This window comes from Colossoma macropomum, unplaced genomic scaffold, assembly GCF_904425465.1.
Source record: "Colossoma macropomum unplaced genomic scaffold, Colossoma_macropomum, whole genome shotgun sequence".
Classification (NCBI taxonomy): domain Eukaryota; kingdom Metazoa; phylum Chordata; class Actinopteri; order Characiformes; family Serrasalmidae; genus Colossoma; species Colossoma macropomum.
The window spans coordinates 10,659,899-10,675,842 of NW_023494795.1; the positions used below are offsets into that span (position 1 = coordinate 10,659,899).

Sequence of the window (15,944 nt, forward strand, 5' to 3'; positions counted from 1 at the left end):
CACTAACACACCACCACCACCACCACGTCAGTGTTACTGCAGTGCTGAGAATGATCCACCACCCAAATAGTACCTGCTCTGTGAGGGTCCATGGGGGTCCTGACCACTGAAGAACAGGGTAAAAGGGGGCTAACAAAGTATGCAGAGAAACAGATGGACTACAGTCTGTAACTGTAGAACTACAAAGTGCACCTATATAGTAAGTGGAGCTGATAAAATGGATAATGAGTGTAGAAACAAGGAGGTGGTCATAATGTTACGCCTGATCTGTGTGTGTGTATATATTTCCATCTTTATGCGATGAACGTTCAGGGCTTAATTTTGTTGATGAGTAAAACTGAAAGGACTAAAATTTGTTATATGTAAAAGAAAATCAATCACATGAATAAGTTTTGTACTTTCAAGGTTTCTCTAAGGATCTACTTGAGTGCTCATGCTTATCCCAATTTGTGTTCCAGGTGGCAGATTTTGGCCTCAGCAAGATGGTAGAAGGCCCCACGGATGGAGACCGGAGCAGACTGGCCCTCTCCTCTACTTGTGGCTCAGACTTCTACATGGCCCCTGAGGTGTGGGCTGGCCGCAGCTACACGGCTCAAGCAGACATCTTCTCCTTGGGAGTGCTTTTCTGGGCCGTACTGGAGAGGATCACCTTCTTAGAGGATGGCTCCAACCAGGAGCAGTTGGGTAAGTTACGGGGGCAGCTGTTCAGTTGCTCAGTCTCACAAAGAAAGTCTGCTCACTCTCCTAACTCACCCCAGTGCCAGTAGGCGACAGTTCATCTTAATGATGCACCAAAATGAAAATTCATGGCAGAAACCAAAATTCTAAACACACCTCACCAAAAACTAAAATTATTTTTTCTTTTTTTATTTGCCATTTTATTCATGCTTTGAATAAACATATTATAAACTACATTGTAATAAAGAAAATACACTTCTGCTGTTGGTGAAAGCTGACAATCATAAAAATCAGTAAAAGAGCAGTAAAAAAGAGTAAAATAAACTTAGTAAAATTAATACAGTATGTAGGTAACAGAATGTGCCATGAAAACCAGTCATCAACAATGGTGAATGGTCATCCAAGGCAATCAATTCCATTATTTTTCTTTTAGTTATACAGCTGTGATTACATATAGGACCAGAGTTCCCCCCTCCAGTCTGAGCTACATGGCTTATTCCCATAAAAAACTACCAGTTTTGAAATTAAGAGGGTCAATTTCAGAATGTGATCATTTTCAGGTTTGCATTTCCTTCAGCCTGACTACCCCATGACTAAAGCAGTCTGCTTCTTGCAGCTAATGGAGACTCAGTTTGCTTATACTAATGCTCTTTGTAGCCCATTTTGGTTGTGATGACCCCAAAGTGACCCTTTTTAATGTTGGTCACTGCATTTGAACCACATCAGAATGAAGGCTACGGTTCGTTGTAGATATTGTGGCATCGAGGGCCCAATGACACGGTGTATTATCGGCGATGGACTGAAGTGGTCTGAGCAGAGAGGCTTTGGATAAAGTGCCCAGGCAATTCAGACAACAAAGTAATTACTCTGCTTCTCCTCCCGTCTGCCCAAAGCTAGCGACCACAAAGGTCAGATGTCTCAGCCTATTTATTAGAAGCAATTAGAGCTTTCTTTGTTGTTTTATCATCTTCCGTCCATCAACCTTACTGGGTGTATTTGTTTTCCTTGTGCTGTAGTGAATACCAATGAACGGTGTCTCGTGCGTCAACGGTAGCTCTGAAGCACCCCTCTTTTAACCCTGGGTTTTATTATCCAGTTATTGATAAGTACTTATTTTTAAAACTAATATGTAAGCTATGTAGTTATGAAGGTCAGGAACTGAAGTGCAGGCCCTAAACACTTTAATTGGCTTTTTATTAAAACAGATTGTGGTTGTGGCTCAGGTTGCTCCTTCTCTGTGCTAATTGTTATTGATGAATGAGGATTTCAGGAAATACTTTTGAAATAACGAACTGAAAACAGTCCAAAGGAAAAATAAAACGAAGGGTAACACAGTGCATCCATGATCTGAACACCTTTCTGGTTTGTCCTGTAGGAGCGTATGTGGAGAGAGGCCGATGGATCACTCCACTGGGAGAGGCTCTGTGTCAAAACCCAGCCCTGCAGTTGGTCATCCCTATGAGGGCCCGCCGTGCTCCGCCGCTGCCACCCCCTCCCAGCCCGGCCCTCTGTTCGCTGCTGCTGGACATGCTGGCCTCGGACCCTGACGCCCGGCCAACTGCACAACAGCTGGAGGAAAGGGTTTGCCAGGCTATAGATCCCCACTGATCTTCAAGCACAACTTAGGAAGAGACACAATGTTACAGCCTCACTGTGGACATCCTACCGCCTGCTTTAGGACAGTATGTATTTTAAGGATTTTTCAGGACTCTAAGCTCAGGATTAATTTTTTGTTTGTTTTTGCTTCGTCTTTATGTAAGTACATTGGTGTTTGTCTGAACGCTGTATGCAGTCTGTATGTCAATGGCCAATTAAAATGAAATGCTTTAATTATTGCCTGTCCTACAATCATGACATCACAAATATCTAACACAAGTATGACCAGTTGACTTGTATTTTGTATGTCGTTACACTGAAATTGTATGTCAACTTTAGATATATTTATTGAAATAATTAAAACAAAATGTGATGCTGTCAGTATTTTTCCTTTATCTGTCAAGGTCTAGACATACAGTTGGATTAAAGGGACCAAATTCAACAAATTTGACTTGTATTTTTTTTTTCCAAGTTGTGGTTTTACGTATCAAAACCATTTTTGCATGACCGTTTGCCAGCCTCTCCCTATGCCTTGTACTGTGGTACTATGCCTTTAAGGCTGATTTGCCTCTGTTCTGATTGGCTGTCCTGTAGTGTGCCTTGTTCAAGAAGCAGTCCAGGCAGAAACATATATAACATCAGCATGAATGGGTGGGTTAAACTTTCTTGTAATAAATATATGTAAATGTGTTGGTTTCTGTAATATCACAGAAACGGTGAATTCAAAAGACCGTTTTCTAGCTTAGTTTCCAGATATTTCAGAATGTAAATAAAAATAGAATACAAAGATGTGCAAATCATGTAAACCATATTTATATGGTACAAGTAGTACAAAGACAACAAAGCAAATGTTGAAACTTAGAAATTTTATAGTTTTTTGAAAAATATGTGCCCATTTTGAATTTGATGCCAACAACATGTTCCAAAAAAGTTGGGACGGAGGCCTGTTTACCACTGTGTTTCATCATCGCCGAACTGTTTTCACAGACAGTGGTTTTCGGAAGTGTTCCTGAGCCCATGCAGTGATTTCCACTACAGATATTTCTCCAGATTCTCTGAATCTTTTAATGTTAAAGCAAAAGTTCTTTGCTATTTTATGTTGAGAAACGTTATTCTTGAATTGATGCACTATTTGATCATGCAGTCTTTCACAAAGTGAAATCTTTACTTCTGAAAAACTCAGCCTCTCTGAGATGCTCTTTTTATACCCAGTCATGTTACTGACCTGTTGCCAATTAACCACCAGGTGTTTTTTATAGCATTACACAATTTTACCAGTCTTTTGTTGCCCTGTCCCAACTTTTTTGGAATGTGTTGTTGGCATCAACATCAAAATGGACAAATATTTTTCAATAAACAATAAAATTTCTGTTTCAACATTTGATATGTTGTCTTTGTACTATTTTCAATGAAATATTTTGGTTTTATTTACATTTTGCACAGCGTAAATGTAATTAATAACCATGAATTATGAACTTACAGCACTTGTGGCTTAAGTTCTGTAAATTCCAGACTATAATATTGTTCTTCTCATTCTGTTGATGGGCACACCGCAGGAATGTGTTTTGTATTGCCATGGTTTCAGATGTTCTAATCAGGTCTGGAGGTGTCTAGTCAGAGATCGTGATGTGGAGAATTGGGAATTGAGCATGGTCACACCACAAATCTGCACCATAGAGGCAGTGGTTTAATTTTAGCCAATCAAAGTAGCTGCAGGCTTTGAAGTCGCTCGGCTGATGGAGCATGTCCAACATCAAGACCGAGGAGGGGAGTTCAGGGGAGTTGAGGGGAGTTGAGGGGAGTTGGGGGGGGGGTTTCTCCTAAAGGCTGCGTAAACGCAGCTGCCTATGTATCGCTCGTTGCGATCGCCTGTGTCCTTTCTGCAGATTGAAGTGAAGGGAGCCGTTCCCCTGAAGTTATTGGCCACTTTCTTTCCTGATGGTCTGCTTGCACAGGCTGGACCGTCAAATGGCTTTTCTGTTTGGAGACTGCACTCAGTCTTCCACAGGAAATTAAACTTCCAGTTTGATTGCTCTTGATTATACCTGCCTGGGTCCAAAACAATATTTCTTTTTTGTTGAACTGTCATTTATCAGCACAGGCAAGAGAGAGAAATCCAGTGTTTGGGTCATGGAGGGTCTTTCATATTGTGTATTGCTTGGGTTAATATATTCCAACACTAACACAGTAAATAAGAGTTCCTGTGACACAAGTAATAATGGAATTAAAATGAATAAGAATGATCAATAGATATCAGAATTCAGCTTTTAATTGATGTACAGTGCCTTGCAAAAGCACTCAACTCTCTTAAAACCCAGATTTGTCAGGATTGCATGACACAATACACTTGAAGTGCTTAGTTTTATGTAAGAAAATATTCTGTGACAAAATTTAGTAACTAATTGCTGTTTGTATGAATGTTGAAGTTCAAATTTACACAGATAAAAGATATTGGCCTAATAAGGCAGGTATGTCTCAAGCTGTGAATCATTAAAAATGTTCACATTTTCTGGACTTGATTCAAGTATCATTGGTCAGACTGTAAATCTGAAGGGAAGTGTAAATGAAAATGAAGACCAAAGAACATTTTAACCTTTTTAACTCCTTGAGACCACCGGTGGTTCCAAAACACACTTCGTCATATTCTTCATAACTTTCATATTTCATAAGCTACATTCAGAAGGTGGGGGTCGTATGAGAGCTGTAACTGTTTTCTTTCCAGTCACATAGATGGGTGATGAAATTTTAAACCCTTATAATAAAAGAAGCTGAACTCACATTTTTTTTTGTCTACTGAAAGTCGACCCATTTTTACACAAATCTGCGCTATAAACTATAAACAGATGGCGTCTCTTCAGTGATCTGCTCTGTAAAAACTATTTTTATAAAATAATAGAGAGATTTTTGGCTTTCAGCAGTAAATTGTAAGCATATAGCAATATGTGTGATCATAAAACATTTTCTGTTAATCTGAGGGGAACTTTACAATAAATAAAATAATTTACATTTATTTCATGCAGTCACTGAATAATTTGCCTTACGATTTGGTCATGTAAATTCAGATGGACAAACCAAAATATACCCTGGAGAATAATTAAGGAAATTTGAGATTAAGTTACAGACGTGCACAAGACAGGAAAACGCTGCAGAACAATATCCAAGTGGTCGAATATCCCAGTGAGCACTGCTGGATCAACTGTGAGGAAATGGAAGCTGCATCAAACCACCCAGGCACTGCGTAGAGGAGGCCATCTCTCAAACTCAGCATCAGAGCAGGAAGGGGGACTTGTGAGGGAAGCCTCAGAGAGGCCTACGATCACTTTGAAGAGCTACAGAGCTCAGTGGCTGAGACTGGAGTGAAGGTGCACCAGTCAACAATATCAAGAGCTCTGTATGCAACTGGCCTCTGTGGGAGGGAGGCTAGAAAGAAGCCATTACTGAAGAAAAAGCACATCTGGACTTTGCCAGAGAGCAAAAGTAAAAGATTGAGCTTTTTGGCTAATATTCAAAGTGCTGTGTGGTGCAAACCTGACAGTGTTAAAGAAAGTCTACGTCAGATTCACGACGTGTTCTTAAACTGCAGAACTGTTTGCACCTTTGTGCTCGAGTGTGTGTAGATTCTGTTCTTACCTAAGAATAAATCCCAAATAAGAACACACTGGTGAGAATCTTCATGAAATCTGTGGTAAGTGGGTTTTAAGAATTAATTTCTTCTTAAGAACGGTTGGTAAATGAGGCCCAATGTCCGTTCTTCAACAAACACCACCCAACACAGGAGTGGTTGAACAACAAAAAAGTCCATGTTGTACAATGGCCAAGTCAAAGTCCAAATCTCAGTCCAATTACGAATCGGAGGCACTATTTTGACACAAGCGTCATCCGACCAAGTGTCACTGTAATCCAGACGAATCTGATGACTTGAGGGGGTTGAGTACCTTTCCAAGACGCTGTAGAGGACAGTCAAAAGAGGTCTTATCCTGACCATAACTATAGTCAGCAGTACACTGTTAGAAATAAAGGTTCTGTGCAGGTACATTTCTGGTTCATCAAGGTACAAACAATGTAAATGTTCCCTCAAAGGTACAACAGTGGTTTTAAGGTCCAACTGTGAACCATAAATAAGTTTTTCCCAGGTGAAAAGTTCATTTTTGTATCTTTTCATAACCGAATGTTTTAAAACAGAACAGTAAAATAAAAGCCTGGAGACGAGACGGGGTGTGTGGAGTCAGTACAGCTTAGAACATATCATTTCAGTGGATTATGGTACAGTTATGTTCCATGACTAAAGGTACTGAGATGGACCCTTGAGGGAACCACCCCAGTGACAGTTTCGCACCTTTATTCCTGAGAGTGCAGCAGGATTCTTTTTAGAGGTAAAAATTGGTAAGACGTTAGAAATTTTAAAATCCCTTATTCCTAAAATTGCAAATCGAATTATTCTGGAAAAGGTATGAATTTTATAGCCTGGAAAGGTCCTGTATGGGAATATTTGATGACGACTTCGCTAAAATGTTTGCATTTTATTCATTTTACTGAATTTGTAGCTCTACAGGAATAAATATTATATTTCTTTATAATGCTAATCCAGGTGAATACAGTCACATTTTTTACATTTTATAAGTGCATCAGCATCTGCAGATATTCACGTGAAGAATATATATATCTTCTATTTCTGACAACTTCTTCATGAGGAAAGGCCAAGAACCCTGAAACAGCTTGAGCCGCCCACAGTACACAGGAACCATGAGTAAAAGCTAATTCCCACTGACTTCTAAAACAGATAAATGCGCTGCTGAGGTTTAACCTCACGCCCTCCACCTAGGAGTGATGTGATGCATCTCTGCGTCTCTTAAACGGATCTCAATCCTTGAGATTTCCCGCTCCAGACACTCCGCCCTCTCCCTCGTGCTCCCTGACACTCGCAGATCAAACCCCTGGGTCGGTTTTCCTCGACTGATGCACCACATCAGCCACACGTTGCTCTGTGCTCATATTCTCCGGCGCATCCGTCTTCATTGGATGAACTGGAACAGTAACCATACAAATGCAGTTAGCGCAAAACCCATCATGCCTGAGCTCGGGGGTCGAAAGGCCCGCGGAGATTTAGCCTGCCAAATTGGACGGATGGCACATGCGACATTGGGCCATTCTTCATATTCTTCATTGTCCCAGTGGCAGTGTTAGCTCCCAATAAAGTCACGACAACAGGCCTCTGCCGGGAAATTACGAGCCCAGCCCGCGTTTAATCACACGGTGTAAGAGGAGGGTCACTGAACAGGAAAAAAAGAAAAACATCTGCCTGATGCGGGATAACATTTTCCAGTTTATTGGAAACCATTTTTCACATGCCAAACCTCTTACAGGAGCGGCGTGACTGAGCTCATGGAAGCTCGGCTTTAAAGGCTGGTCAGTCATCATTCGAGTGACACCTTGACTCACGGCGCCTGAGACAGAGACATAATTGGGTATTGCGGTGTTAAATGAAGCAGCAAAAACCCATCAGCAGAGATATCATGAGGTCTCCCGCCAAGAAGAGAGCCTTCACCACCCCAGGAGACGGGGGATGGAAATCGGCAGCGTGGTGACGGACTAAAATGTGAGAGAGAGCGGAGTTTTAGTGAAAAATAAAAGCAGCCTGTAACTTTCACTGCTGACAAGAATGAAGGCAATTCGATTTCAGATCATTTCAGTGTCAGGTTTTAAAAGCTTTTCTGGTCCAGACAGAAGGCCCTGCTGATGGCTAATGCTTTTTTGGCTCTTTCAGTTCCGCTTAAGGTTCAGTGATGGATACATTATTGTCCATTCAAGTGAAGTCATGTCTACTATTGCACTGGATCGAATTTCAATTAATTGTGTCAATGTGCCATTTATACCAACGTGTAATTACCACAGGGGCTAAAATAGCAGATAAATACTCTTTATTTCTTAAAGAGAAAGAATGTTCAGATGAGTCTGCTACTCTCAGAACATGAAATAGCAATTAATTGCAGAAAAACATGGTGGATTAACAAGGATTTGAACAGATATTATGTAAAACGATGTTTCTCTACCTTAAATCAACACTATAAATATAACTGGGGACATTCTAGACTCTCTGCCCTGCCTCCTGTTTATGTCTTTGTTGTCTGCGTGGTTGAAAATGTACATAAATTCATCTGCACACTCGATCAAACTGCATCTGCAAAAATATTTCAGAAGTACACATGGAGTACAGTGGAGTACTTCAGTCTTGGTGTTAAGCAACATTCATTAGAGACGCCTCCAACAGCTCTCTGTGTTGACCTTAATCTGCTGTCTGTGGGCTGTAAAACAGCCAGTCTCTCACCTCACTTGCAAAAAGTGGACTAACAAAATCTGTAAATATCAAAAAAACTGCAGTCTCCCCGAGAAGACGCTAAAAACTCTCTGGGGCATCTTCTTCATCTCCTTGTTTGTCCTGCTGTGTGAAGCTCTCAGTCCAAGCGCTTCACCATGTACGGCCCCTCCAGCTCGTAACCCATCTTCCTGTAGTAATTCCTAGTTCCTACACCTGAAACGAGAGACGGATCACAGCCAGTAAACAGGCGTGTCTGTGCTAACAGACTTATCAGAGCCTTGTTTAATTCAGACTTATGCTTGCAACAGAAGTCATTTCAAAAGAAGAGGGACAAAAGCTGGCTTTAGTGTGTGTCATAGACCTGCAGAACATTAACAGAGATATTTTATTTCTTTTCCCTGCTCCGTTATCTTGGCCCTGCAGCTGATTTGGTGGGATGAGTGCACAGGGTTTTATTCATTGAATAAACAGGGTGATTCAAGAGGATGACACAGTGGGAGTTCTGAAAGAAAAGCTGAGAATACGCTCTCGATACCTGAGATAACAGCCAGTTTGCTTGAGCCGTGTTCGTCTCTGGCTATTCTCTCTGCCTCCTCCATCAGCATCATCCCAAATCCCTGCAAACACAGAGGAACAAAAGAGGCAGGACTGAATAATAAAGACACCACCACACACTGAAATATGGAACGTTGAGGCATTTTTTTTTTCAGAAAAATTATGAAGCCTCCACAATGAAAAACTTCTATTGTATTCAACTGACGACCATTAAACGTCTTACCTAAACAATGAATGAGGCAGCTGCGGCCCTATTCACTAACGCTGGCTTACCTAGTTGACCAATTAGCTTCACTATACATTGACCTATGAACATGGGTGAGCTTCGTCAAGCTCAATTAGCCAGATGGAAAGAATTGGGCTGAGGCTCTCAGAGTCTAAAGATCTTTACAGAGAAATATGAGGAAAATAAATGTCAGAAAATGTGAAATATAATACCGTGTGCAAAGTCTTGGTACAGAAAATGTAAAAAATTCAAAATAAGTAACAGCCTTTTTCAGGAGCCAAGATATTATAATGAACCAATCTTCAGATGACTATAACCCAATTTTATTGCTTTTAGAGAAACTAGCCCCTCTGAAAATTTTTTGTTGTACAAGACATATTTTATACATACACCGGTCAGGCATAACATTATGACCTTGTTTCTACGCTCATTGTCCATTTTATCAGCTCCACTTACTATATAGGTGCACTTTGTAGTTCTACAGTTACAGACTGTAGTCCATCTGTTTCTCTGCATACTTCGTTAGCCCCCTTTTACCCTGTTCTTCAGTGGTCAGGACCCCCCATGGACCCTCACAGAGCACTGCAGTAACACTGATGTGGTGGTGCTGTGTTGCGCTGGTCTGAGTGGATCAGACACAGCAGTGCTGCTGGAGTTTTTAAACACAGTGTCCACTCACTGTCCACTCTATTAGACACTCCTACCTTGTCAGTCCACCTTGTAGATGTAAAGTCAGAGACGATAGCTCATCTGCTGCTGCACAGTTTGTGTTGGTCATTCTCTAGTCCTTCATCAGTGGTCACAGGACGCTGCCCACAGGACGCTGTTGGCTGGATATTTTTGGTTGGTGGACTATTCTCAGTACAGCAGTGACACTGAGGTGTTTAAAAACTCCAGCAGCACTGCTGTGTCTGATCCACTCAGACCAGCGCAACACACACTAACACACCACCACCATGTCAGTGTTACTGCAGTGCTAAGAATGACCCACCACCCAAACAGTACCTGCTCTGTGAGGGTCCATGGGGGTCCTGACCACTGAAGAACAGTGTAAAAGAGGGCTAACAAAGTATGCAGAGAAACAGATGGACTACAGTCTGTAACTGTAGAACTACAAAGTGCACCTATATAGTAAGTGGAGCTGATAAAATGGACAATGAGCGTAGAAACAAGGAAGTGGTCATAAAGTTATGGCTGATCGGTGTATATCAGAGTAACTCCACTGACGTCAGAATAAATCGCGTGAATAAATTTTGGTGTGACCTTCAGTGCTACTCTGTTTCTACCTGGTGCTGGAACTTGCTGGGGTCTCGACTGCTGACAGGCACTACGCTGCCGTAGACGTGCAGCTCACGCACGATGGACACCCCGCCCTTCAGCTCGGGCCGGAAGGACTGCGGAGAGCAGCGACGGAGCCTCAGTAGGCCGATCAAGATGTCCTGCTCGGGGTCCTCGTACGACAGGAAGGTCTCCCAGCTGCCGTTAGCCACATAGTCCCTCCGGATCAGCTCCACCTACACGCAGCGTGGGCACATTGTACAAAGGTGAATGGACTCAAAAGCTGCTGACATCGTCCCCTTCAGCAATGCCCTTGATTGCAAAGTACCATTACCTGGTACGGCCGCACTTTATGATGGATCTCCTGGATGCCCACCTCTCGGGTTCTTACGTCTCTACACTGCAGAAATCAATGAACCAAAAACACTTTACTGGAACAGATTTCACTGATCAGACCTCAACGTATGACTTATTCTCTAGCATTTAATTAATAACCCAGCGAAGCGGAAAGGGTTACCTCAGTTCCCATGTCCTTCATTCGGGCCAATGCCAGCTCTCGCAGGTTACCATGTTCCACACCAGAGCTCACCAGTGGCATGGGGATGTCCCTAATATCAAAGCCAAATATTACTGCTCTGAATAGGTTCTAACTTATAATTACTCACTACAGATGCTTTGCTAATCATTTGATAATCATGAGAAATGTAGACCAGTGCTGAGACAGACAAGGTAGACCAATTACCATCATTCACATCTCTATAATTATTAATGCTGGCATAATACACATCTCAACATTGGTCAGACAAATAGCAATTAGACGTTTTCCCCAAACCGTTCTATTGAATAATATGCTGTACTAGATCGAGGTGAATTTCACCCAAATTCTACAATTTTTCTCTTATGTGAAACAAATAAATGTGTTCTATAAACACAGTACTCAAAAGCAGACTCTCTCTGAATGCAATTAATATCTTGTTTATTAATTACTTTCCACTATAAATGTATGATTTAATCATTGTTATCCATCAAAAAAAGGTAGAACAACCAGCAATAAACACATTTACTAACTGAAACTCGAAACTATCCAGGTAATTACCTGAAAACTTACGCAAGGCAAAAACCCATGCGGATGGTGGAGCTGCATGCAAACCAGGCTATGTAGCATGTAGTATGATATACAGCTGCATTTCCAATTTCTGGTTTGTAATTTTTGCTTTCTGGTTTGTTTAAAAGAGGTAAAGCAAGGCATCTTTGCTAGTCTGGCTTATACAGAGTATGACTTGCTTATACCCAAGAAGTTAAGGTAGTTAACTTTATATTAAAAAAATAATAATAATAAAAAATGGCCATGCAAAATGGCAATTCTGGCACCGCTAATGGACACAAACAATGTTAAGCAGAACACCAGCCTGTGCTGATATGGTGGGGTGCTCTGTTCCTTAGTGATAATCCATTACTTACCTATCAGACACACATGAACATGATGTAAGGAATATAAGGAATGATAACTACAATGCAAATATAGTACTAGTTGATAAATCTCTTGAACCAGATTGGAGTTAAACTGGAGTTTGAATGAACTTTTGAATTCTAGCCATGCCCGTTTCAAAAAGCCCCACACGGGACATTTTACGGTTGGAAGCACTGAAGCATGGTTATAGTCTTTTCTGAGCTAGAAAACATTTACAACAATATTACAGTTACAATTACAATGATATTACAGTTGCGGGAACCTCAGAGATGGAAAGTATATCCTTGGTGGACAATCACATCGACCCACATATCGGGGAACAGGGGAGTTACTGGCTTCAGGAAAGGTATAACATCAATCCTCTATTCTTTTTCCTTAGACAATGACCATCTACACTTGCTTTCTGGTGGCATTCCTCTTCAAGTTTCTCACACTTATGAAACTAGTTCATGTTCGTACCTTTGAACTGATGCGCCGGTTCTTTTATTTCTGTATTTTGTAACATTACTGTCCGAAATTGGGTCACCATCAGAAAGAGTTTGAAGCTACAACCACTTATTATTACCTGCAGTTACATGAAGAAAAGTAATTGGCATAGCTGACAGTCCTCCTTAAAGAGTAACTACACCCCACGATTTTCAGCTCCACCCCTGGCTCAAGTCTGAAAAATGTTCAAAAATGGGAGGGGCACGCTGGGAGGGGCTCTGCAGTGATGTGCCGGTTTGGAGGTGGGGCTGCAAGGGAAACCGGGTAGGTTGGGCTGCTGTGTTTTTAGAGCTAGCGTACGTTAGCTATCAGAAAATACGGAGAGTGACAGCATCAAACGGCACTTTCGCAACTGAGAGTCTTATAAAGTTGAAGATTCTGCTTCCATCCCCTTCTTCGACGAGGGAAGGTGTTTCTGATCAGGCAGTGAGTCTTGAGCCTTAACAGTATGAAACACTGACTCAAGCCGCCAAAGAGTTAACGTAGCACCAGAAACTGATTGGTAGAGAGCGACAGAGTGTCAGAACGGTAGAACATTCCCTAAAACCATGACAGATAGCTGCTAATCATCTGGTCAACAGGTCCATATTCGATAAAACCCAAGTCCTGATTTCTTAGATGCACTGAATTCTGAATGAATAAAGTGGATTTTTTTTTTTAACTCTGTCTAAGTTTCATTCAGACATCCAAGTCGCAGACTGCATCACCGGTCAGCCAGGGTTTGCTGCAGTGGCCCTAAATCCTTACGTTCTGCAAGCTGTTCATGGCACTTAACGGTGCTACATCTGATTCAGTTCCCACTCAAATTCATGTTCTCCTGTATAAACCGAACCCTCGGTGCCGCACTCACTGAACAGAAATCAACAGCAAGCAACACTGGAACTACGGAAAGCAGGAAAACAAAGTCCAAGAAAGGCTGTAAGGACGAAAGGTTGACACGGTCAGTAACAATGGCCACTTAACGTTAACCTTTCCTGAACTGTTTCACTTTCCGTAGTTCCAGTGTTGCCGTTAATGTCTGTTCAGTGAGTTCAGCGCCCGAGGATTTGAGTTGTGAAGGGAAACGTGAATCGGATGCATCACCGGCAGCTTTATGGAGACTCGCAAGAATCCTCACTTAATCGGTCCAACATCTTTATTACAAACTAAGCTTAGATTAACTGGGTTATTTACAGTTGGTACAGACAGCTGGCCTTGTGAGGTGGTGCTTGGGGTGTTCAGCTCAGCGTGTGAGTGTGGTTATCCCCTCACTCTGGGCTCCTATGCTTTCATATTTATAAGCGCAGCACGAGTAGGGCGTCATTGGGGGTGGTAACGTTGTTTGACTGATTTGCATACTGTGACGTGTCAGCGTACTTTGATAGGAAGACAAGTCATCCGCGCCTATAGCAGAGTTGAACCAGAGTGGCGCTGCAGAGGCGGAACTGACCATGATAAAAATGATCTATTTATATTTATTACGTTTGGAAAGATGTTTTCACATTTTAAGCAAGGCTGGTATATTTTATTATTACAGAGCAGTGCATTTCAGCGGTCAATGGAAAAAGAAAAGGTCTCAGGGTGGAGTTACTCTAAGAGTGACAATACAATTTCATAAATAAAACATTTTCCGATGTACAGAACACAGTGTAGTGCAGGTATTTCTCCTACCTCTGTACGCGGTACACTCGGGTCCAGGGCGGCACCAAAGCCAGTATACGAGCCACCAAGTCAACCAGGGTGCTGGGCGAGTAGCTCTTGTATCGACCCGTCTTCCACAGCTCATACAGGCCTGTTCCCCGGATCACAAGCGTAGGGTACAGCTTCAGCCCGTCCGGCCGAAACGCTGGGTTCTCAAAAAACTCCTGAGCAGAAAGAAGAGCACAAACTCATCAGACAGCCTGAACCCAGCTGGTGTCATGGAGAACTATTCAGACACTTCGGATACTTTCTGACACTGGTACTTCAATCTAAAACGAGTCACTGGCAAGAAGCTCTGAAGCGTTCAATCTGGAAATTGCTCTGAATCCATATCTTAAAGAATGGCTGGGCATAAAACAAAGCTGCACTGCTTTCGCGGTTGAACTATTGATGGTCATTCTTATTCGAGTGAACGCTCAAGCAGTCAATGAGCTTCATTCAGCATAATCCTACTGACCATTAATTTGAGTGCCTCAGTCTGGAGTTCTTTATGGTGATTTTAATGCGGCCCATTTCTTGGTTACTGGGAAAGGTCCAGATCCTGCTTATGCACAGACTAATAGCACTTTCATTTAGCAACTGAGTGGAGAATCTGGAGAGAACATTTGGATGTCTAGATCACGACTCCTTTAAGAGGCACTGCGGGTGACGCTGCACGCGTGTCGTTATGACAGAAGCCTGCCCGTCACTGTAGGGATTCGTTATCCTCTTGTCAATTAAGCAGATTCAGAAGTCATACCATGGTGGTGATGACTGAACCATGGCAATCAAGAAGACAACGTCAGCTTGCATTTACCTAGTTTTGTCCACATTGTCCGAAGGAAAGACAATCGTTACAGAGACCATTTGATGAGACACCAGTACACTTAAATAAAGCTTGTGTAGTTTTTCCCCCTCTACGTTTCCCAACTTTCAAAGAAAGTAGAACAGAGGGTTACTTCAGTCACTCCAAGCTCTGGTGCGTGTACAAATATAACGCTCTCTTTCAGAACCAAATTAAACGAGGCTTTGTATTAGTGTGTGTTCATTCTTGGGCGAGTGTGTGTTTTTTTTTGGAATGGGTGGGGGAGCCTGCACCGAGTCAGATAAGTGTGAAGCGAGTGCTGCATGAGTCTAATGGGATTCCATTATCACTCAGCTACGCTGCTTCCTTCGCCACCGCACTCATCCTGGAGATAGCACCGACAGGTTCCCCTCTCCTCAGGTGAGAGAGAGCGAGCGACAGAGAGAGGGAAGGTGAAAGGAGAGAGATAAACAGACGGGGAAGCAGCGGTGGGTGACGCGGGCGAGGCTGTGCGGGCGGTCACCAGGCTGATAGTAGCGGGCGTAAGCAGCAGGGTTAGAGACCAACGCATGCAGCCATTAATCTCTCTTCCTCTCCCTTCTGACACACCGCCTCCTAATGGGCCAATATCGCTCAGATATACCCAGATACTCAATGCGGAGGAGCTAGCGCCGGGCCTGGCTCCCTACCGTACTAACAAAACAGACTGCCGTAAAGATGGCAGACAAATAAGCCAGCATATCGGTATATCTGCTCGAAAAACGATTACGGTTAAGTCAACACTAAACAGGTCCGCCTCGAGGGAGGGGTTAGTGCGTAGCGCACAACGCTTACGCAAGACCCACTTTCACAAATGAGATGATAAATGTAGAAT

The 15,944-nt window shown here is 42.4% G+C and overlaps 2 protein-coding genes across 3 annotated transcripts in view; one reads left to right on the forward strand and one right to left on the reverse strand.

The window, feature by feature from the left end:
• The window catches only part of si:ch211-63o20.7 (uncharacterized protein LOC566836 homolog), a 6,525-nt gene extending 3,825 nt beyond the window's left edge, over window positions 1–2,700 (forward strand). For both annotated transcript variants that reach the window (XM_036581415.1, XM_036581414.1), the window contains exons 3-4: window positions 459–684; window positions 2,054–2,700. In XM_036581415.1, coding sequence (XP_036437308.1) covers window positions 459–684; window positions 2,054–2,286 — 459 coding nt within the window. In that variant the 3' untranslated portion in view covers window positions 2,287–2,700. The remainder of the gene's footprint in view (window positions 1–458; window positions 685–2,053) is intronic.
• Window positions 2,701–8,590: 5,890 nt separating this feature from the next.
• The window catches only part of elp3 (elongator acetyltransferase complex subunit 3), a 37,380-nt gene continuing 30,026 nt past the window's right edge, over window positions 8,591–15,944 (reverse strand). The window contains exons 10-15 of the mRNA XM_036581416.1: window positions 14,257–14,450; window positions 11,167–11,257; window positions 10,984–11,049; window positions 10,658–10,885; window positions 9,126–9,207; window positions 8,591–8,803 (exon numbers count right to left, since the gene is read on the reverse strand). Of these exons, the coding sequence (XP_036437309.1) occupies window positions 8,727–8,803; window positions 9,126–9,207; window positions 10,658–10,885; window positions 10,984–11,049; window positions 11,167–11,257; window positions 14,257–14,450 (738 nt within the window). The 3' untranslated portion in view covers window positions 8,591–8,726. The remainder of the gene's footprint in view (window positions 8,804–9,125; window positions 9,208–10,657; window positions 10,886–10,983; window positions 11,050–11,166; window positions 11,258–14,256; window positions 14,451–15,944) is intronic.